The sequence below is a fragment of the Rhinolophus sinicus genome, chromosome 1 (assembly GCF_057876585.1).
Source record: "Rhinolophus sinicus isolate RSI-liver-muscle chromosome 1, RSI-T2T, whole genome shotgun sequence".
Classification (NCBI taxonomy): Eukaryota; Metazoa; Chordata; class Mammalia; order Chiroptera; family Rhinolophidae; genus Rhinolophus; species Rhinolophus sinicus.
The window spans coordinates 122900913-122919332 of NC_142501.1; the positions used below are offsets into that span (position 1 = coordinate 122900913).

Here is an 18420-nt window from a genome sequence, read left to right on the forward strand (position 1 = left end):
TCATTTAATCTTCCGAACAGTCTGTCCAGGTAGGTATCATTCCTCCCATTTGAAACATCAGGAAGCTGAGCCTTACATGGTTTATCACTCTCAAACTGGTAACAGTGGAGCTGGGGTTGGCCCCACTTGGCCTAACTCCAAGTTTGGGCCTGGAATCACTTTAGGTCCCTGACAAGTTCTCCTTCCAAAGAATACTGAGAAGGGAGCAAAGGTAAGATGGTTGAAACTAAGGCAATCATGAAAAGTGTAAACTAAAGTCACTTTATGACCTTTATTGTTGGTTTCATTGTGGCTGCTGATTTCTTTTTACATCATGATATTGTACCCTTAGTTAAATTTGGCCCAACTCCTCCAAGAAGGCCTCCCTGATCACTCAGGCCGTGCTGCCTCCTGTCTTAGACTTCCAAGCACAACCACCTATACCTTTCACTGCATGCTGCTCTAGAACTATTTTCCTTTTCATGACCACAGCAGGGCCTCTCTCACACATTTCTTTTGAATCTTCTCTGGTGCCTTGCATGTGGCACATTCCTAATAAATATTTCCTAAATGTAGGAACACTACTTATTACTTTTGAGCAATCACAGAGGTGAAAGGGCTGGATAATTTCATGATGTGTTCAGTTCTCTGAAAATAGTAAGAGCTTGGCCAGTGGAAAGGCTCTTCCGAAAATCACTGTCAGTTTGTGAATCCCCAAAGAGGCCAGCCTGAAAGAAGTGAAGTTCGTGGTTCATAAAGACGAGACAAATGTTTTATATGGAAAATAAATTAGCAAATTCACCGTCAATTTCCAAATGACAAGGAAGCATGGAAAGTCACAGTTTAACTTCCTTAACAAACCTGTTACTGACAGCTGGATGACAGAGCCTGTCAGAGAAACCATGTGTCACTTTTGAGACAGATTGCTTTCTGACATACAGCATTCATTCCTGGGCCCATTTCCTAATACTGGAAGAAGAGTGAAATCTCACAAAAACCATTTACCATTTGACTGTACAGAAGTTTCCCTTCAATTCTGAGGGAATTTTGAAGCCGTATAGATTCCCACCTATGAAAGGAGTGTTTGTCATGGGAGTCTTTTATGGGAAGTAAAATATATTTGAACATCTACTCCAATTACATCATTTCATGTAATTTGGACTTTTGCTCATGGCAGATGTTATGAGTCAGATGGGGCCAACCCAACTCCTTTCTTTGTCATAAAGACTTCCCAAATTTGGCCCTGCCTGCTAAGTGCATCACTATTCGATCAATGTCATGAGGAAGTAAGAATCATCACACTAAAAATATGCCAAAATATTCTGAGAGGCTGGTAGAGATAATGATGAGATTATCATTATCACGATGAACTAAGGACAATAGTATGCTGGTGGAATGAAACGCTATGTAGAATAAATAAAGTCATTCATAACCCCTCTGTTCAACAAGCATTTATCAGGCACCCGCTGTTTGCTGGGTGCTGTGTTAGGTGCTGGAGAAACAATACGAAGTCGACATGGCTGCTGTTTCCAAGAAGATTGCAGTGGAGCCAGCCCCACCCTGGGTGGTGAGAAAGGACCGTGCTGGACTTAGGTGCTCTACAGTCCTTGAAGATTTCCATGAATTCACTTTTGGAAAATCAACTTCATTGAATCCTCAATTCATGACACCTCACACTGAAAAATCACATGCAAATAGAATGTTGATCCTTTTATTGCTGAAGAAATGGCACCTGGTGTCTTTAAGCGGCCTAAAATTTGTTTTTCTTACTCAAATGAAACATCAGGTTACTATGGCTTATGGATGAAACTTAAGTAGCACAAAGCTTCAACTTAAAAACAAAACCTTATTAGTACAAAAGAAAGCATGGCATATTAAAAAGAATAATAGGTAATAATAATAATAATAATAATGATATGAGCCAGGTCTAGGCAAGGGCCTCAGCTGTGTGACATAGGGTAGATTTCTCAGCGTGGCACATAGTAATTGGTAGCTAATACCATGGATGATTATAATATCAGTAATGCAGGCCCTTAATTCATAACAGCAACTGCCCTCCAAAAGGAAGAGACTCAAACTGCTCTGATGGTGCACCTGGGAGCTCTCAGGGAAGCAGCAACACTAGGAGTGATTTGGAATAAAGGAGTCGTTATACAGATTAGGTGACTGCATGCTACTGCTGCCTGTGAGCCTGGAGCCACCCTGAAGTCGTGTTAGGTCAGCAGAGCTGGCCGCCGGGAAGAAAACCTGAATGCAGATATGAGAGAGTGACAACAAATGAATTCACAAGGACAAACTGGAACCTACGTTTTCTCTCATTAACCCTGACCTCGCGTCACAGACCTGTAGGAGTTGGTGCCCTTTGCCTTGGAGCTGCATGCACACCTCGCCCAGGACTCAGAGAAGCTGAGGTAGGAGATGTGGTGGGAGCTGAGGGAGCTGTTGGCCAGGTGCTGCTCCTCACCGACAAGGCCAGGTGCTGCAGTGGCACCTGGTGTCCTTCACGGATCTTCACAGTGTCATGGCTGCCACTTTGCTTCTGCTTTCCAAATGCAGTGCAAATTTCTCCTGGCCAAATCTGACCTGGAACCATGCTGGCAGGATTATTCCCGGGAACAGTTTCAGCTAAGTTAACACAGAACTAACCACCCCAGATGGGAACATGCATAGCTGTGCTGCTGCAGAGCAGTCTCTTCTACCTTTCTCTAGTTTCCTGTCTCTCCTCACTCTGCCCTCACCTTACCCTGCCTCTTCACACTTTCACAAATCTCTGTAGAGTACTTACTATGTTCCAGGTACTATACTGGGTTCAGAGGGAAAATTTGTGAGATAAAACAGACGTGGTGCCTACTCTCATGACTCTTTTTTTAAGCCCACCCTCCAGGCCTCCCGGTAGCTGAAGCCCACTGCTCCAGTCACACGGGATCATGCTCAGTTCTGGAGGCAGCTGCTCCCCCCAGTGACCAGCTTTCCTATGGGAGCCCCCTGCCCTTCTCAAGGCTGAATAGGGGAGGGTTCCTTGCTCTGCCACCCACAGTATCCTGAGCACATCCATCCTCACTGTGTTTGTTGAGGTTGTTTTCCCCCGCTTTGCCCTCTCAACTCAAAATTCAGTGCAAGAGTGAAGAGTGGAAACTTTCCACATCTTTACATCCCAGTGTTTACCACAGGGTAAAGAATTATTTGTTGAGTGAAAGAATGAACAAATTAATCTTAAGACTTTAATATGTTTCTAATTGACAGGACTCACCCTCCATCAAAGTGAGCACTCAGCAATCCTTTAAAGAACGCATTCATGCACATCTTCTTTCCATGGGCGCCTCACCTTCAGTTGCAAGAAAGCCAGTAATGCATCCAGCCCCAGACTATGATATGCAACACCAATGGGCCTTAGTTCTGACTTACCTGCCCATCAAAGCCATTGACTCATTCAAAAGTGTTTATCAAACACTCACCATGTGCAAGCATTTTAGCTAAGTGTCACGCGGGGTGTCATGCGGGGTCTCAGCTCCCGCTCCCCACACAGGAACACGGGATATGGTGAGGCCAAAAAGGAACACCCACGGAGCCATAGGTAGGGGAGTCATACCACTATAGTCTCACTAGAGGCTGGATTCACATGACGTGAGAACTGCTGTCCACTTTTCTGCCAACCGACTGACTCGACTCTCCTCGACTCCCCTTGACTCCACTCCCCAGCACACCCACGGCAGTTATAAGAGCGGCTAACAGCTCAAGGGTTACAGCTGATGGCCAACCAGCCACAGCTGACAGCCATCTACTACCCAAGCCAGCACCTTTCCACGTGAGGCTGAGAGCCTGGAAACTGCTCTCTGGGGCTCTGTCCCCACACTCCACCCCTACAGGGTCTCGCCTCACAATCCACATGACAAGCATCTTCCATGAGGGTCCCTGTGCCATATTAGCCTATTGGCACCTACGGACAAAAAGAAACAGCAGTCTTAGGAACCAACAATGGCAAATCCCTTCCATCTGGGAGGATACATGCTAGCTTTTTGTCCTGGGAAAGGAGGGTCGCTGCCACTGGCACCTTTCCCAGTTTGTGGTACCAGACCTTTATGGCAGTGCTTGGGGTCCCTTGCATAGTTTCAACATGTAACAGAACAGAGGACCCCATAATAGGCCATAGTGAGAGCACATAGGTTCCCAGCAAAATCATCCCCGTATCGGGACCTCTCTATACTACAGTCACTTGCGGTGGTCACTCAGCCACCACCCCTGGTATCACCTTATTTAACTCCCTGTAGTCCACAGTCATTCACCAGGTCCCATCTGGCTTCTTGACAGGCCATACTGGGGAGTTAAAGAGACTGTGCGTTGTCCTCACAATATGTGCCTTCTCCAATTCCAATATTGTACGACCAATCTCCTCCTGGCAGGCGGTACTGTCGCACTGTAACCATGCGCCAGGGCTGTGGGAACACTTGAGGAGGGTGATGAGCATGCCTGCGTGTCACCTCTTTCACCACCCAGATCCGGAGACGGAACTCTCCTACTGACATCTGTAAGCTGACTAGAATATACTCTGGAATGGGGGAGACATAAACCTTGTAGGTATGAGGGGGAAGCCTTCCTATACTCAGTGGTAAGGAAACAGCTTTCACAGTCACAGTCTTTCCCCTGTAGCCATCAATGCAGATTGCTGGTCCGGGGAACAGTTCTGGGTTCCCATAAACAAGACTGCAGTCTGTGCCAGTGTCAACTAGGGCCAAAACCCTCTGCACATTAGAAGGGGACCAATGTATGGACAGTTTCACGAGGGGCCTCTGGTCCCTGCTCATCCCCTCTGACCGGGTACCTTGGCCCCACCCCTAATCAAGCTGAAAGGAGTCGGCCTCAAGCGGCTGCATGAAGTCCTGGAGGGACATGGGTCATGCTTTCCCAGACTTCTCCTTTAGGCTTCTCCAGAATTGCTGTTCCAGACGCAACTGTTTCCAACATTCCAGCAGGAGTGCAATGGGTTGTTGGTCTATTTTCTCCTGATCGACTCCTGCTGCCACGAGATCACGCCACATCTGTGCGTGTGTTACTCTCTGAGGCCTGCGACCTCGCCCCTTTACTTTTGATTTGGGCTTCCAGGTCTCAACTGCATGGACCTCCTGTCTTAACTTCCTTCGCCTCTGGCTTTCAATATCCCCTAGGGTGGCCATGGCAGTTGTAACTTCATGGATCTGTCGCCCCACATAGGGTGTAAGAATGGCAACCAAGGATCCAAAAGCACTCGCAGGTGCAGTATCCAAAACCAGATCTCTCATGCTGGCTGTAAAAAGCTCGTCATCCGGCCCCTGCATATTACGGTTGAAAATAGCATGTCTCATACCCATTTCACGGATGATTTGAGTAAGTTCCGCATATGACTGCCATTGACTCACAGTGTCTGGCAGCTCGCCAGCCTGTCCCCATATTGTGCGTACCGCAGCAGTGAGCCACTGCATTAGAGAATGGTTGCCCTGGTCGTGGGCCAACCTATGGCAGTTCTGTAACCTTTGTCACAGGGATGATGCCCCGTCACGAAGGCTAGCTTTTCCATCTTGCCTGGGGAGCAGAGAATGTTGTCTGCCCCCTCATCCCATAAACATAGTAGCCAAGCCGAGACTGGCTTTCCAGGGCGTTGTTGGTACCACCTCCCCAGCTCCTGCAACTCAGTGGGAGTGTAAGGGGTGTACGTTGTGAACTCAGTCACAGCTGGGTTGCCAGCAGTGACAACCCCGGGGCCCAAAAGTTGCTCACGTTTTACCCTTTGCTTCAAGATTGGCTGGGCTTGGGGGTTGGGAGCTACATTGTCTCCACTCGCTTCCTCCGCCTCTGCGTCAGAGTCTCCACTGTGGGGCCCCTCTTCCAACAGGCGGACCCGGGCTTCCAGAGCTTCCAACCAGGACACCTGGTCCGGCACCTGGGCCATATCATGAAGCGCATTTTCCGTGTTGAGACTCAAGGCTGTGAGGAACATCCAGCCCACGTGGCCGGCTGTAGCCTTCTCCTCCTCTGGCAACCGCTCAGCCAGAGCCTGCAGGGCCCTCTCCACGCTGGCCGGAGAGCCGTCCATGTCCTCCCACTCCTCCTTGGGGGTCCAACTCCTGAGAACAGTGGCCATTGGACACCACACACTGTGTGGGGGCCAAACGTCCTCCTGCCCAGAGTCAGACTCCATTCCTACCTGGTCGGAATCCTGTTCACCGTGCCAGGTGTCTGAGTGGGTGGTGGTCTCTGTGTATAATGTCCGCAACCCTCAGAGCCTAAGGCCGCAGCAGAAGCAGATCAACAAAAGGAGGACAACGCCTTCTATGCCCAAGAGGGAGGTGTGCCAGCTGGAGGCTTGAGTCTCCCAGGCAGACCGTGCCTCCTGCTCCCGACATCGCTCCTCATGGGCCTCCCGAAGCTGAACTTTTGTACGCATAAACTGCTCTACCATCCTTTGGTGAGTTTCGGCCGGTACCATACCCTGCTCGCTGCGCCATTTGTCATATGGGGTGTCATGCGGGGTCTCAGCTCCCGCTCCCCACACAAGAACACAGGATGTGGCTAGGCCAAAAAGGAACACCCATGGAGCCATAGCTAGGGGAGTCATACCACTATAGTCTCGCTGGAGGCTGGATTCACACGATGTGTGACCTGCTGTCCGCTTTTCTGCCAACTGACCGACTGAACTCTCCTTGACTCCCCTGGACTCCACTCCCCAGCGCGGCCGCAGCAGTTATATTAGTGGCCAATGGCTCAATGGTTACAGCTGACGGCCAACTAGCCACAGCTGACAGCCATCTACTACCCGAGCCAGCACCTTTCCACGTGAGGCCGAGAGCCTGGAAACTGCTCTCTGGGGCTCTGTCCCCACATAAGTTACGAGGATATCATGGCAGAATGGCTCCAGGGAATGGGGAAACACTGGTGGAACACGTGGTGGGTAAGTAAGTGTAACTGGATAGATGGAGAGACAGGGGAACGGCATTCCTGGTCGCAGAGATTCTGCTCACAAAACTGAGCGATGGACCTAGTCTGGCCTGTTCAGGTAATTAGGTCCTGGTTACAGCAGAGGGTCCCTTTAAGAACTGCAGCACATGTGATCAGAGGGGTCGATGGCCACCTGGGGCAATTTCTAGAATGCTTGGTGAAGGGTGTTGGGACTGAGTCCCAGAGAGCAGTTTCCAGGATCTTGGCCTCACGTGGAAAGGTGCTGGTTTGATTGTGTAGCCCACAGACACGCAGGACGCATCCCTATGTAAGCACTTATGTAACCAGCTGGCCGTCAGCCACTACTGTTCTGTATGCTGTATAACTGCTGTGGCTTGTTAGCAAGCATGGATTTGGCGGATGTGGAGGATCCTACTTCCTGTGTCTGGACCGATCGCCATTGAGACTGTGATGCAGGAAGACCCCTTGTTGGGGTGTTGGTGGGTGTTTGCTTCTTGTGTTTCAACTGACCACCCTTAAGAATATAGTGATATGACTCCCCTGTGTTGTGTGGGGCGGCCTACGGGGTCTCAGCTCCCACTCCCCACATAAGAACGCAGGATGTGGTGAGGCCAAAAAAGAACACCCATGGAGCCATAGGTAGGGGAGTCTTACCACTATAGTCTCACTGGCAGCTGGGTTGGAGACACAGGAGGCAGGAGCCACAGGATCCACAATCCACACTCCGCCACACTATGCAATGGCCAGCCACCATCTTCTTGCCAGCCCCCATTTGCTGCTAGTGTGGCCACAGCAATTATATTAGTGGCCAGTGGCTCACTGGTTACAGCTGACGGCCAACTAGCCACAGCTGATGGCCATGCAATCACAGTTGGCCATTTACTACCTGAGCCAGCACCTGTCTATGTGAGGCCGAGAGCCTGGAAACTGCTTTCTGGGGCTCTGCCCCCACACTGAGCCAGCCCAGAAGCCATCTCCGATGTTTGTGCTAAGCAGCACTAACTCTCTGGGCTCCTCGACCTCCCAGAGACCTTTGACAGCCAACCTGGTCTCCACTCTCCAAGTCTGTTTCCTCAGGATGTTCGCTGATACCTTAAGTCTCTTTCTGACGACTTGTGGTCTTCCCCAGGGGTTGGCTTTTTCTCTGTTCTGGCCCCATTACCAAAGGGAGCAAAGCCATTGTGGAACAAGTCTAGTTTTATTTGACCATTCTAGTTATCCATCAGATAAGACAAATGTCATGCAGGAGACCCTGCTCGCCGCGCCATTTGTCATGCGGGGTGTCAGGCGGGGTCTCTGCTCCCGCTCCCTGCACAAGAACACAGGTGTCGTGCGGGGCGGCCTGCGGGGTCTCAGCTCCCACCCCCCACATAATAACACAGGATATGGTGAGGTCAAAAAGGAACACCCACGGAGCCATAAGTAGGGGAGTCATACCATTATATTCTCGCTGGTGGCATCCGCCTCTCTACAATCCGCTCTTGCTAGCTCAGCCACCATCTTCTTGCCAGTCCTCATTTTTTTGCTAGTGTAGCCACAGCAGTTATATTAGTGGCTAATGGCTCACTGGTTACAGCTGACGACCAGCTAGCCACAGCTGATGGCCATGCAATCACAGTTGACAGCCATTTACTACCTGAGCCAGCACCTTTCTATGTGAGGCTGAGAGCCTGGAAACTGCTTTCTGGGGCTCTTTCCCCACAACAAATTAACATTGGCACAGTGATTTAGAGTTTACTGGACACCTAAGATTTTCTAGATATCTGGGAAATGTGACTTTCAGTGGGCATCTTGTAAAATTATGAGTATGACCACCCAAAACTATTCTATCAAGGCAGGTCACCAGGCCCTTGAAGGGAGGACTTCTGCAAAGTTCTACTCCGTGGCTCACGGACTCCTTGGTGGAATTGGGGAAGGACCTCAGGTGGTAAACAGGGTCGGAGGCAGGGATCATTCCAGCTGAGAAGTCAAATGGTGTCTGTGCACCCCGGCACTTATAATCTGCCCTCAAAGGGCACAGGCTTCCTCTCCGATCCTGCCATACTCTCAGGAAATAACCATCCTCACCTCTATGAAATCCCCACTTGAGGGTCCCAAGTAGAAGATCCCCTTAGGCAATGTGGGCTTTAGTGCTTTTCAGACAGCTGAAAACACAACTGGTGTGAGTGAGGGACGCAGAGTTGTTGGCTAGGGCAGCATAGTGGTTCTCTTATTTTGATGGTCATCACCACCACCTTGTTGTTTATAAGCTGTTAGAGCAAATAGAAAACACTATAAATAAATACAAACTCGAGAGGATGCCTAATCCACAAGGGATTCAGAGTCCCCTCATTGAACTCTGTGTCTGGAGGGGCCTCATCTGGTTCTTCTGATGGGGACTCGTCAGTGCCTGGTGAGACTCCCGAAGGAGGTGGGACAGACTCAGCCTTGAACCTGTGTTTCCTGACAAGTCTGTCTTCTCTCTCAACGTCACTATCTCAGCTTCTTTCTTTCCCTTCTGTCCTCACTCAGAATGGAAAACAGCTGGCCAACCTCCTTCCTCTTTAAAGATTGTTATTGAGTTCTGCCCTTTCTCTTTTCCCCTCTGTTGCTTGTAGCCCTTCATCAGTTACTGGGCAGCTGAGGTAACATGTCAGCACGAAAACTCGTTACCTGCTTGCGTTGTTCCACTGCCTCAGCTCCTTCTTGGAGGCAGGTGGCCTCTTCATGATGAATATATTAAAAAGAAAAAAGAAAACATTCCTGGTTTGTTGTCAGACCTGCTAGACATTATTCTAGTTCTAGTTAAGTGTATTCTAGTTAAGTGTATTATCCTCATTCTAGTTAAGTGTATTCTAAACCACATGAAGGAACTTCATGTGTAGAAAATAATTTTCTTCAGCAATTAGAGGCAGCGATTGAAAAAGTGTAAGTTGCCAGGTAAGTTAATCAGCCAGCTGAGAGAGAGAGAGAAATATTGCTTAGTTATGTATATGCAAAGATGTTTCCTCTTCCCAGAGTGGAAGAAGTCCTTGGTGGTGGAGGCAGGGGCAGAAAGAGCTGCATTTAAGAGACCTGACCCTCCCCCGTGAGGTAGAACTGGCTTGGCAGTGGTGAGCTGCTCTGGGGGGCATGTGTGCATGGAAAAGTGACAACTAGCTAATTCAGGAAGTAACTGTCAGCAATTAGTGGCGCGGGAGTGGTCATCTGAACACTCAGGCCTGGTAGCGATGTCTGAGGGGAGGGGCTTTAGGGTGAAGAGAGAGCATTTCCAAAGGTATTCTCTAAATTGAAGTATTAATTTCAATGAATTTGGATAATTAGCATAACTTCCCTTGGGTCCCTCCTAAGTTTGGACAGAAAGAATATAAATAAGAGGGAAAGGAGAAGAGAGAAAAGAGGAGGAGAGAGAGGGATAAAAGGACTCAGACATCTGTAAAGTAAGTGAAAAATTACTTGGTGAAATTAGACCAGGCCTGCAAGGTCTTTGACTGCTGGGAAATGCCAGTTAGTACCAGGTTGTTTAAGTTGTTAAGCCGACCGTCATTGGATAGTAAAAAAAGCTGTTTAAATTTTGGCAGCTTGATGGACTTTTGAAAAACTTCTTCTGCAAGGTTGATTTTAACATAAATCTTCAGCAAGCATAGCATGTAAAACACCACTCAGGGCCATTACAGTTATGTTAAGGTTTTATTTTCTCTCACCAGTGGGATTTCTCTCTCCACTGGTGTATATGTGCCTGCCAAAACCATATAAAAAGCATTCATGGAGAAAAGTTTCCAGTGGCAGCAGCCAATCCAGTTCTTTCCCCAGTTTGAAGGTTAGCACAGGGCTTGGAGACTGGTAGGAAATAGATGTTAGCAACGATGCTGAGTGAGGAAAGCTTGAAGGGAAGACGAATGCATTCAGTGTCCAGTGGTCACAGGCTTTGGGGAAAGGATGCAGACACTTGCATTCATCACAGCTAAAGCTGAAAAGAGACAGAAGTTTCTGGTGTTTTTCAGTGATGTTTATCTGCTCATCATTCAGGAATTGTTTTCTGTCAACAGTGAGAGGCTGCTAAAAAACTAAACCAAACCAAACCCTGCAGTTCACAGTAATCACTATGTACATTTGTACTTTTTCCACACGTTTCTGCCAACATGAGTCATCCTATTTCCCCACCCCCCTCCATTTTCAAATTAGGAATTATAAAGCGGGTCATAGGAAAAAAATGATTGTTTATAGGCTTTGATGAAACACACACACACACACACACACACACACACACACACACACACTTCCTATGACATTTAGAGTAATTCAAACCTGTCTTGAGCTGACAGTCATATTTTTATACTGTAACATGGGCCATATATTTGGGACGATCAAGACAGATAAGAATTCTGAAGTCCCTTGTGATTAAACTGAGTGAATAATCCTTTGTTTAGCTCGTGGCAATGTTCACAGGACAATGGACTGCGAGTGATATATGCAAATGTGTCCTTTTCCCATTACTGAAAGTGACCTTTATGATTAGATTGGAATAGCAACATCAGTTCCTGGGTTAATATGACTTATGGGCCTATAGGGAGGGAGCATGTTCTCCTAGCAATATTTGAAAACGAGGAGTTAGAAACGTCAAATTCTAACCTTCACCACAGCCGCAGGATTCTTGTGTGATGCTAGAGAAACCTTTCACTTCTGTGGGACTTGTTTACTATCTTTGGAAATCAGGGAAACCACCTTTCTTAGGAGTGTTATGAGCCTTTATTAAGACTCCCACATGAAAGTCAGAAGAGATGTCTAAAGTAATATTCTGACATATCAGTTCCCGACACAGGACTCTTTTCAGATTATTCTACGTCCCAGTGCATGGGGCTTATTTAGGTGAGATTCAGAGACATACATGTCAATAAAAATTATTATTAAACGGAGTTAAGAGTTACTGTTTAATTGATGGTTGTCAGAGGGGAGAGTGGGAGGATGGGTGGAACAGGGAAAGGGGATTAAGAGGTACAAACTTCCAGTTATAAGCTACAGGGATGTAAGTACAGCATAGGGAGTACAGTCAATAATATTGTAATAACTGCATGGATACTAGACTTGTGGCAATAACTTCATAAGATATATAAATGTTAAATCACTATGGTGTAGGTCTGAAACTAATATAATGTTGCATGTCAAATATAATTGTTTTGAAATAATTTTTTTTAAAGTTATAGTTAATTGGTAAAATAGTCCTGTTGTCGCCAAATACAGAAAACATACAAGAAGGTGATTTTCCTGAAGGAGTGGAGTGGCCTCACCAAGCAAACTGCTCCCTCCAGCCACGCCCCAAGCTGGCCTCTGCATCATGAAGTCAAGCCCTTCCTCTCACTTCACGGGCAATGAGTTTAGCAGTACTTTCATTGCTCTTTCCATACTCAGCATGGTTATTTATTTGCCCTGTGATAACACTTGACATTTTTTAAATGCCTTAAAATAATTTGGCCAGTTTCTCCAAGTCAACATGTATTAAGAATTGGGCGAGGAAGACAGACGATCTCAAAGACACACAGCAAAGCCAGCGTGTGCTGACAAGTGCCTTGCAGCAGAGATGAATGTGAATACATTTTTTAGTGAGGGCTAGATTTCAAAGGACAAAAATTAAAGTAGCATTATCATTTAATGGAAGAAAGCACCAGCTGCTGTTAGAGACTCCAGATACTTTTAGTTAAAAAAAAAAAAAAAAAAAAGTAAAGACAACGTTTGAAACAGGGTGAACATATATACAGTTTACACTCACCGTTTGTAAATAAAGAGCCATTTTAAAGTGCTACTAACGTGTATTCATCAAAAGACACTGACAGCACTTTGTTAAAATACCATTGGATGGGGCCGGCCCGGTGGCTCAGGCGGTTAGAGCTCCATGCTCCTAACTCCGAAGGCTGCCTGTTCGATTCCCACATGGGCCAGTGGGCTCTCAACCACAAGGTTGCCAGTTCAATTCCCCGAGTCCCACAAGGGATGGTGAGCAGCGCCCCCTGCAACTAAGACTGAACACGGCACCTTGAGCTGAGCTGCCGCTGAGCTCCCGGATGGCTCAGTTGGTTGGAGCGTGTCCTCTCAACCACCAGGTTGCTGGTTCGACTCCCACAAGGGATGGTGGGCTGTGCCCCCTGCAACTAGCAACAGCAACTGGACCTGGAGCTGAGCTGCGCCCTCCACAACTAAGATTGAAAGGACAACAACTTGACTTGGAAAAAAGTCCTGGAAGTACACACTGTTCCCCAATAAAGTTCTGTTCCCGTTCCCCAATTAAAAAAAAGAAAGTCTAAAAAAAAATGCCATTGAATGTAAGAGAGGCATTTGGCTGGGTTTGTCATCCATAGGGTTAAAATACTTTAGTATTTAATTGCTTAGAAAGTAATCCTATTATTTCAGATTTTGTGCTTAATGAATTCTTTTTCTTATTTTGAGGAATTCTGAAGAGAAAGTGAGATTCTCTGGTAAGTTTATTTTTGAAAAAGCACTTGATACTGTGTTTCCCTGAAAATAAGACCAGGTCTTATATTAATTTTTGCTCCAAAAAGACGCATTAGAGCTTATGTTCAGGGGATGTCATCGTGAAAAATCATGCTTATTTTCCAGTTATGTCTTATTCTTGGGGAAACATGGTCAATACTGTAACATCTAATGAGACTTGGTCAGCAAGAGCCTCTTAGCAGCTAATGGAGGAGTGGGTACCAGAGGGTGCCTGTGTGAAACCCACATGGCAGTCAAATGAGGTGATGTCTGTCTTTGGTTCTGAGAATGAAATCACCATAAAAACATGACTTTTTAGAAGCAGGGCATAAATGAATACTTTGTTTTGTTAAAGCTTCTACTATTTCTCATAGGAAGTTGTGCATTTGAGGAAATGTCTGAGTCCTAAGTGTTTAATAGTAAAATTGCAAACCTATGACAAGTTTGGAGGAAACAGGGCCTGTCTTTATTTCACAACTTCTGTCACAAATGACTAGACAAGAAGGTGATTAGAAACAGAGGGGGAGAGAGTTCAACCAAGATGGTGCAGTAGGTAGACGCTGTATTTACTTTCTCTCACAACCACATCAAAATTACAACTAATCTACAAAATAACCATTATTGAGAATCATCTCAAATCAAGCTGAACTGAAGCCTTTCAACTAAGGACTTACAGAAGAAGCCACCTCCAGATGGGTAGGAGAGGCAGAGATGCGGAATGGGCTGGACCCACACCAGCATGTGACCATTAAAGATCAGGAGGCCTATTTCGGCTGTGGGGTGCACCCTCATCACCTAGAGATCCCTGTCCCACCCCAGCCCAGGGTTCCAGTGCCGGGGAGAGAAGTTACTATAATTTTTGGTTGTGAAAACCAGCGGAGATTGTGACTGAGTGAGACTGAGGGTGGCTGCACTCCCAGGCATTCCTCTGAAAGGGACTGCACACTGACTTACCCATGAATGGAATCAATCACTCAAACACGCAGAATGACAGCAGTGACAAATGGTGGGAAATTGAGTTGTCTAGCTTGGGAGGAGGGCTGGAGAGGTGGCTTTCTCCTGGATGGGGGAGATGGCAGAGATGATTGTTTCTTTGCTGAGCCCTCCCCCTTTGCTGAGCCCTCCCCATCTGAGGACTGAATCTCCCCCATTTGTTCACCCCACCCTGGTGATTCGAAACCTGGCCCCACCCAACTTTCTAACGCAACTAGGCTGCTTCCAGTGGCTTTTTCGTGCAGACCGCCTGCCTTGGATCACGCTACAGACTTTCCTATGGTCTCTCCAAGGTTTGTGGAACCCAGACAAGTAACATCTGGCTTGAGCTTGTCCTGTACCTCTGGTTGAGCAGCCCTAAGCTGGCACAAGCAGCAACCTAGTCTTGGTTCACAGCTTGGCCTCTCAAGGTGCTTTCAAGCACAGCACGCAGGGCAGCAATCTGCAGACTTCTTTGTGGTTCCCGCTGGATGTCCCCAGGTGGGGCCCAGTCTGTGGCTAAACTAGACCTACAGCAGATCCCATTCAAGGTGGTCCTGGGGCTGATGCCCCCAGTGGCCAGCTTCAAAATGAGCTGGAGCATCACCCAGCTGCCTCCAAGTACGACACACCCAAGGGGCAGATTAGGCAGGCACCAGAATCCTGCTGAGGCAAATCTTGCTCCATAGGGTCAACCCTTGCACAACAACTCTTCCTCTGTAGTCAAGGCCAGTCCTCACAACCAGTGAGCCTAAGGGTCAGTCTCTCACATTGATGTGCAATTATCAAACAAGGTTCAACTACAAGAGGAGGGCACACACAACCCACACAAGGGACACACCTGGAGGCGTGGCTCAGGTGACCAGAAAGACTGTGCCAGTGAACCCCGCAGCACACCTACTACATAAGGCCACTTTACTAAGACTGGAAGACAAAACAGCCCTACATAATACATAGAAACAAACACAGGGAGGCAGCAAAAATGGGGAGGCAAAGGAACATGTTCAAAATAAAAGAACAGAACAAAGCTCCAGAAAAAGAACTAAACAAAATGGAGACAAGTAATCTATCAGATGCAGAGTTCCAAACACTGGTTATAAGGATGCTCAATGATCTCAGGGAGAACTTCAACAAAGAAATAGGAAACATAAAAATGTGTCGTGTCCCTCGTGATGAGAGTTGTGGGGAGCGAGGAGGGTGGCGCAGGGTTAAGAAAAGATAGTAGTCATGAATAGAGTTTAAGCAGACCAAGGGACCCCCAATCTCAAGGACTGGAAGCCCCGAATAGCTTTTATTAGTTCAGTGGGGAAGTAAAAGAGATAAAGCTTGTCAATCTCATGCTCTGTGAATCCTATACATCATAATACGAAACCAATTCAAGTCAATCACCCTTGCCTGCAGGCAGCTGGACCATAAGTTGCAACTTCCCCAAGGGACAAAACCTATATGCATATGAATAGATGGAGAGCACCTCATTGAATCATTTCCCTTGCAGTTTTAGGAAGGAATGCAGCCACAGAGGCTGAGGCTTTCGATAGCCTGAGGAATATGGGGGGCTGTGCCCACCTCTGTGAACCCCGTGGGTTCTCCTGTTGGTCCCCACGCGACTGCACCTGGCTTGAGTTGTTCCTTCCGTGAGGAATGTTACTCGTCATTGACTGTCCAGTCATCTTTCTGGGACAAAACAGGGAGGCATAAGGTATAAACACAAAGGTTTACCAAAGTCCCTGAAAGGATCCGTCTTACAGACTCTCCTTTCTTTGGGGGCAGGTTCAAGAAAACAAATAGTTAAGCTGTTGTGTGGTGACAAAAATGGAGATAGAAAACATAAAAAAGAACCAGTCAGAAATAAAGAATATGATAACTGAAATAAAGAATACATTACAGGGGATCAATAGCAAAGGATCGAATCAGTGATTTAGAAGATAAGGTAGCAGAATACATCCAACAAGAACAACAAAAGGAAAAAAGAATCCAAAAAAATTGAGGAGAATTTAAGGGGCCTCTGGGACAATATCAAGTATACCAACATGTGCATTATGGGGTGCCAGGAGAAGAGAGAGAGCATGGAATTGAAAACCTATTTGAAGGAATAATGACAGAAAACTTCCCTAACTTGGTGAAGGAAATAGACATACAAGCCCAGGTAGAACAGAGAGTCCCAAACAAGATGAACCCAAAGAGGCCAACATCAAGACACATCATAATTAAAATGCCAAAGGTTAAAGATAAAGAGAGAATCTTAAAAGCAGTAAGAGAAAAGCTGTTAGTTACCTACTAGGGAGCCACCATAAGACCGTCAACCGATTTCTCAACAGAACCTTTGCAGGTAAGAAGGGAGTGGCAAGAAACATTCCAAATGATGAAAAGCAACAACGTACAACCAAGATTGCTTTACCCAGCAAGGCTGTCATTTAGAATTACAGGACAGATAAGGTGCTCCCCAGACAAGAAAAAGCTGAAGGAGTTCATTACCACCAAACTAGTTTTATGAGGAATCTTATAGGGACTTCTTTAATATGGGAGGAGGATGAAGGACGGGTGAAAGGGGAAGGGTTTAAGAAGTACAAATTGGTTGTAATACAGTAGTCATGGGGCATATAAGGGTTTAGCATAAGGAATATAGTCAACAATATTGTAATAACTAGGTATGGTGCCAGGTAGGTACTAGATCTATCAAGGTAATAGATGGGAATGAGGTTGGGGACAGGATGAAAAAGGTGAAGTCATTAAAAAATACAAATCGGTAGTTAATACAGTATGGGAAATATAATCAACAATGTTGTAAAGATCATGTAAGCTGCCAGATGGGCACTGGACATATCAGGGGGATCACGTCATAGACTTTGTAGATGCCTGACCAATGCGCTATACACCTGAAGAGCTGAAGTAGAATAATATTGAATGTCAACTATAACTAAATATATAGACATATGTAGTCATGCAATGTGGAGTACAACATAGGGCAGATAGTTGATGGTATTGTAACAGCTATATAACATGTAAGAGGAGTAGTAGCTTGGGGGGTGGTTTTAACTTTAGAGAGGTTTAAATGTCTATTATGTTGCTTTGTACACCTGAAACAAATACAAAAATAAATTTAAAAAAAGAATGGGAAAAAAATACATACATACATTTAAAAAGGAAAAAAAAACAAAACAAAATAGAGGAAGAAAAAGAAACAAATGGGTCAGAGAAGGCATTGGTTGAATAGAGGAATTGCAAGCACGGCCGAGCTCCCAGTATGTAATGCAGCATCAATAAAGATTTGTTGTTTGGATGGATGACTGGATGGACCCAGTGAAAGGTTTTGTGATCACAAAGAAAGGTCAGTCAATGCTTTTTCTTGTGGGAACCCCCCCCCCCCCCGATCCCACTACCACCAATGATTGGGGAATGGGGACTTCTGATTAAGTTGATTAATACGCCCTAAATGAACCACTTAATTTCAAAAAAGTGTTCAAAGGCCTTAATAACATTCACACCACGTAGACCAATCCAACCATGATTTATGTGAGTCTTTGGTGAGTCACAAAGCCCTTTAGGATATTGCAGTGCCTGGGCATCATTTATCATCGCACAGTTCAGCAAAATCATCCTGTGAACTCCTGTTTTCAGATAACTTTGATTCTTGATAAATAGGAATTTATTTTACTTACATTTTTATTCTTGCTTTTTAGATTATAAAACATGCTATTATCTAATCTATGCTTGAAATTTTGACAGAAGAATAGTACAGTAGGGGCCACCACAGCATTGACCTTTGTTGATGGGTTTGACATTTGCTAAGTGGGATTCTCCTCAGTGGGCCCTAGACGCTTACAGAAAGGGACCCTCTGGAAGTGAGAAGAACTGGCTGATTTAAGCCACAAACAAAAAACAGATTTTGGAATTTGTATTGCTGAGTTTCTCCTTGTGACCTTACCTATATTTACAGTTTAATGAGATGGACATTTTTTTTTCTTGTGCTTTTTAAACTTTTCCACTGCTCTTCAAAAATACTTCTAGGCAATTTCCATTATTATTATGTTTTTTTTTTTTTTTAATTTAGTAAAATACATAAGGGTCACTTAT

At 46.0% G+C, this 18420-nt stretch overlaps 1 protein-coding gene across 1 annotated transcript in view; it reads right to left on the reverse strand.

The window, feature by feature from the left end:
* Positions 1 to 2100: 2100 nt before the first annotated feature.
* Positions 2101 to 18420, reverse strand: part of LOC148759250 (phosphatidylinositol 5-phosphate 4-kinase type-2 alpha-like) — a 76758-nt gene continuing 60438 nt past the window's right edge. Inside the window, exons 5-7 of the mRNA XM_088793928.1 lie at positions 10812 to 10947; positions 2444 to 2604; positions 2101 to 2226 (exon numbers count right to left, since the gene is read on the reverse strand). Coding sequence (XP_088650054.1) covers positions 2101 to 2226; positions 2444 to 2604; positions 10812 to 10947 — 423 coding nt within the window. The remainder of the gene's footprint in view (positions 2227 to 2443; positions 2605 to 10811; positions 10948 to 18420) is intronic.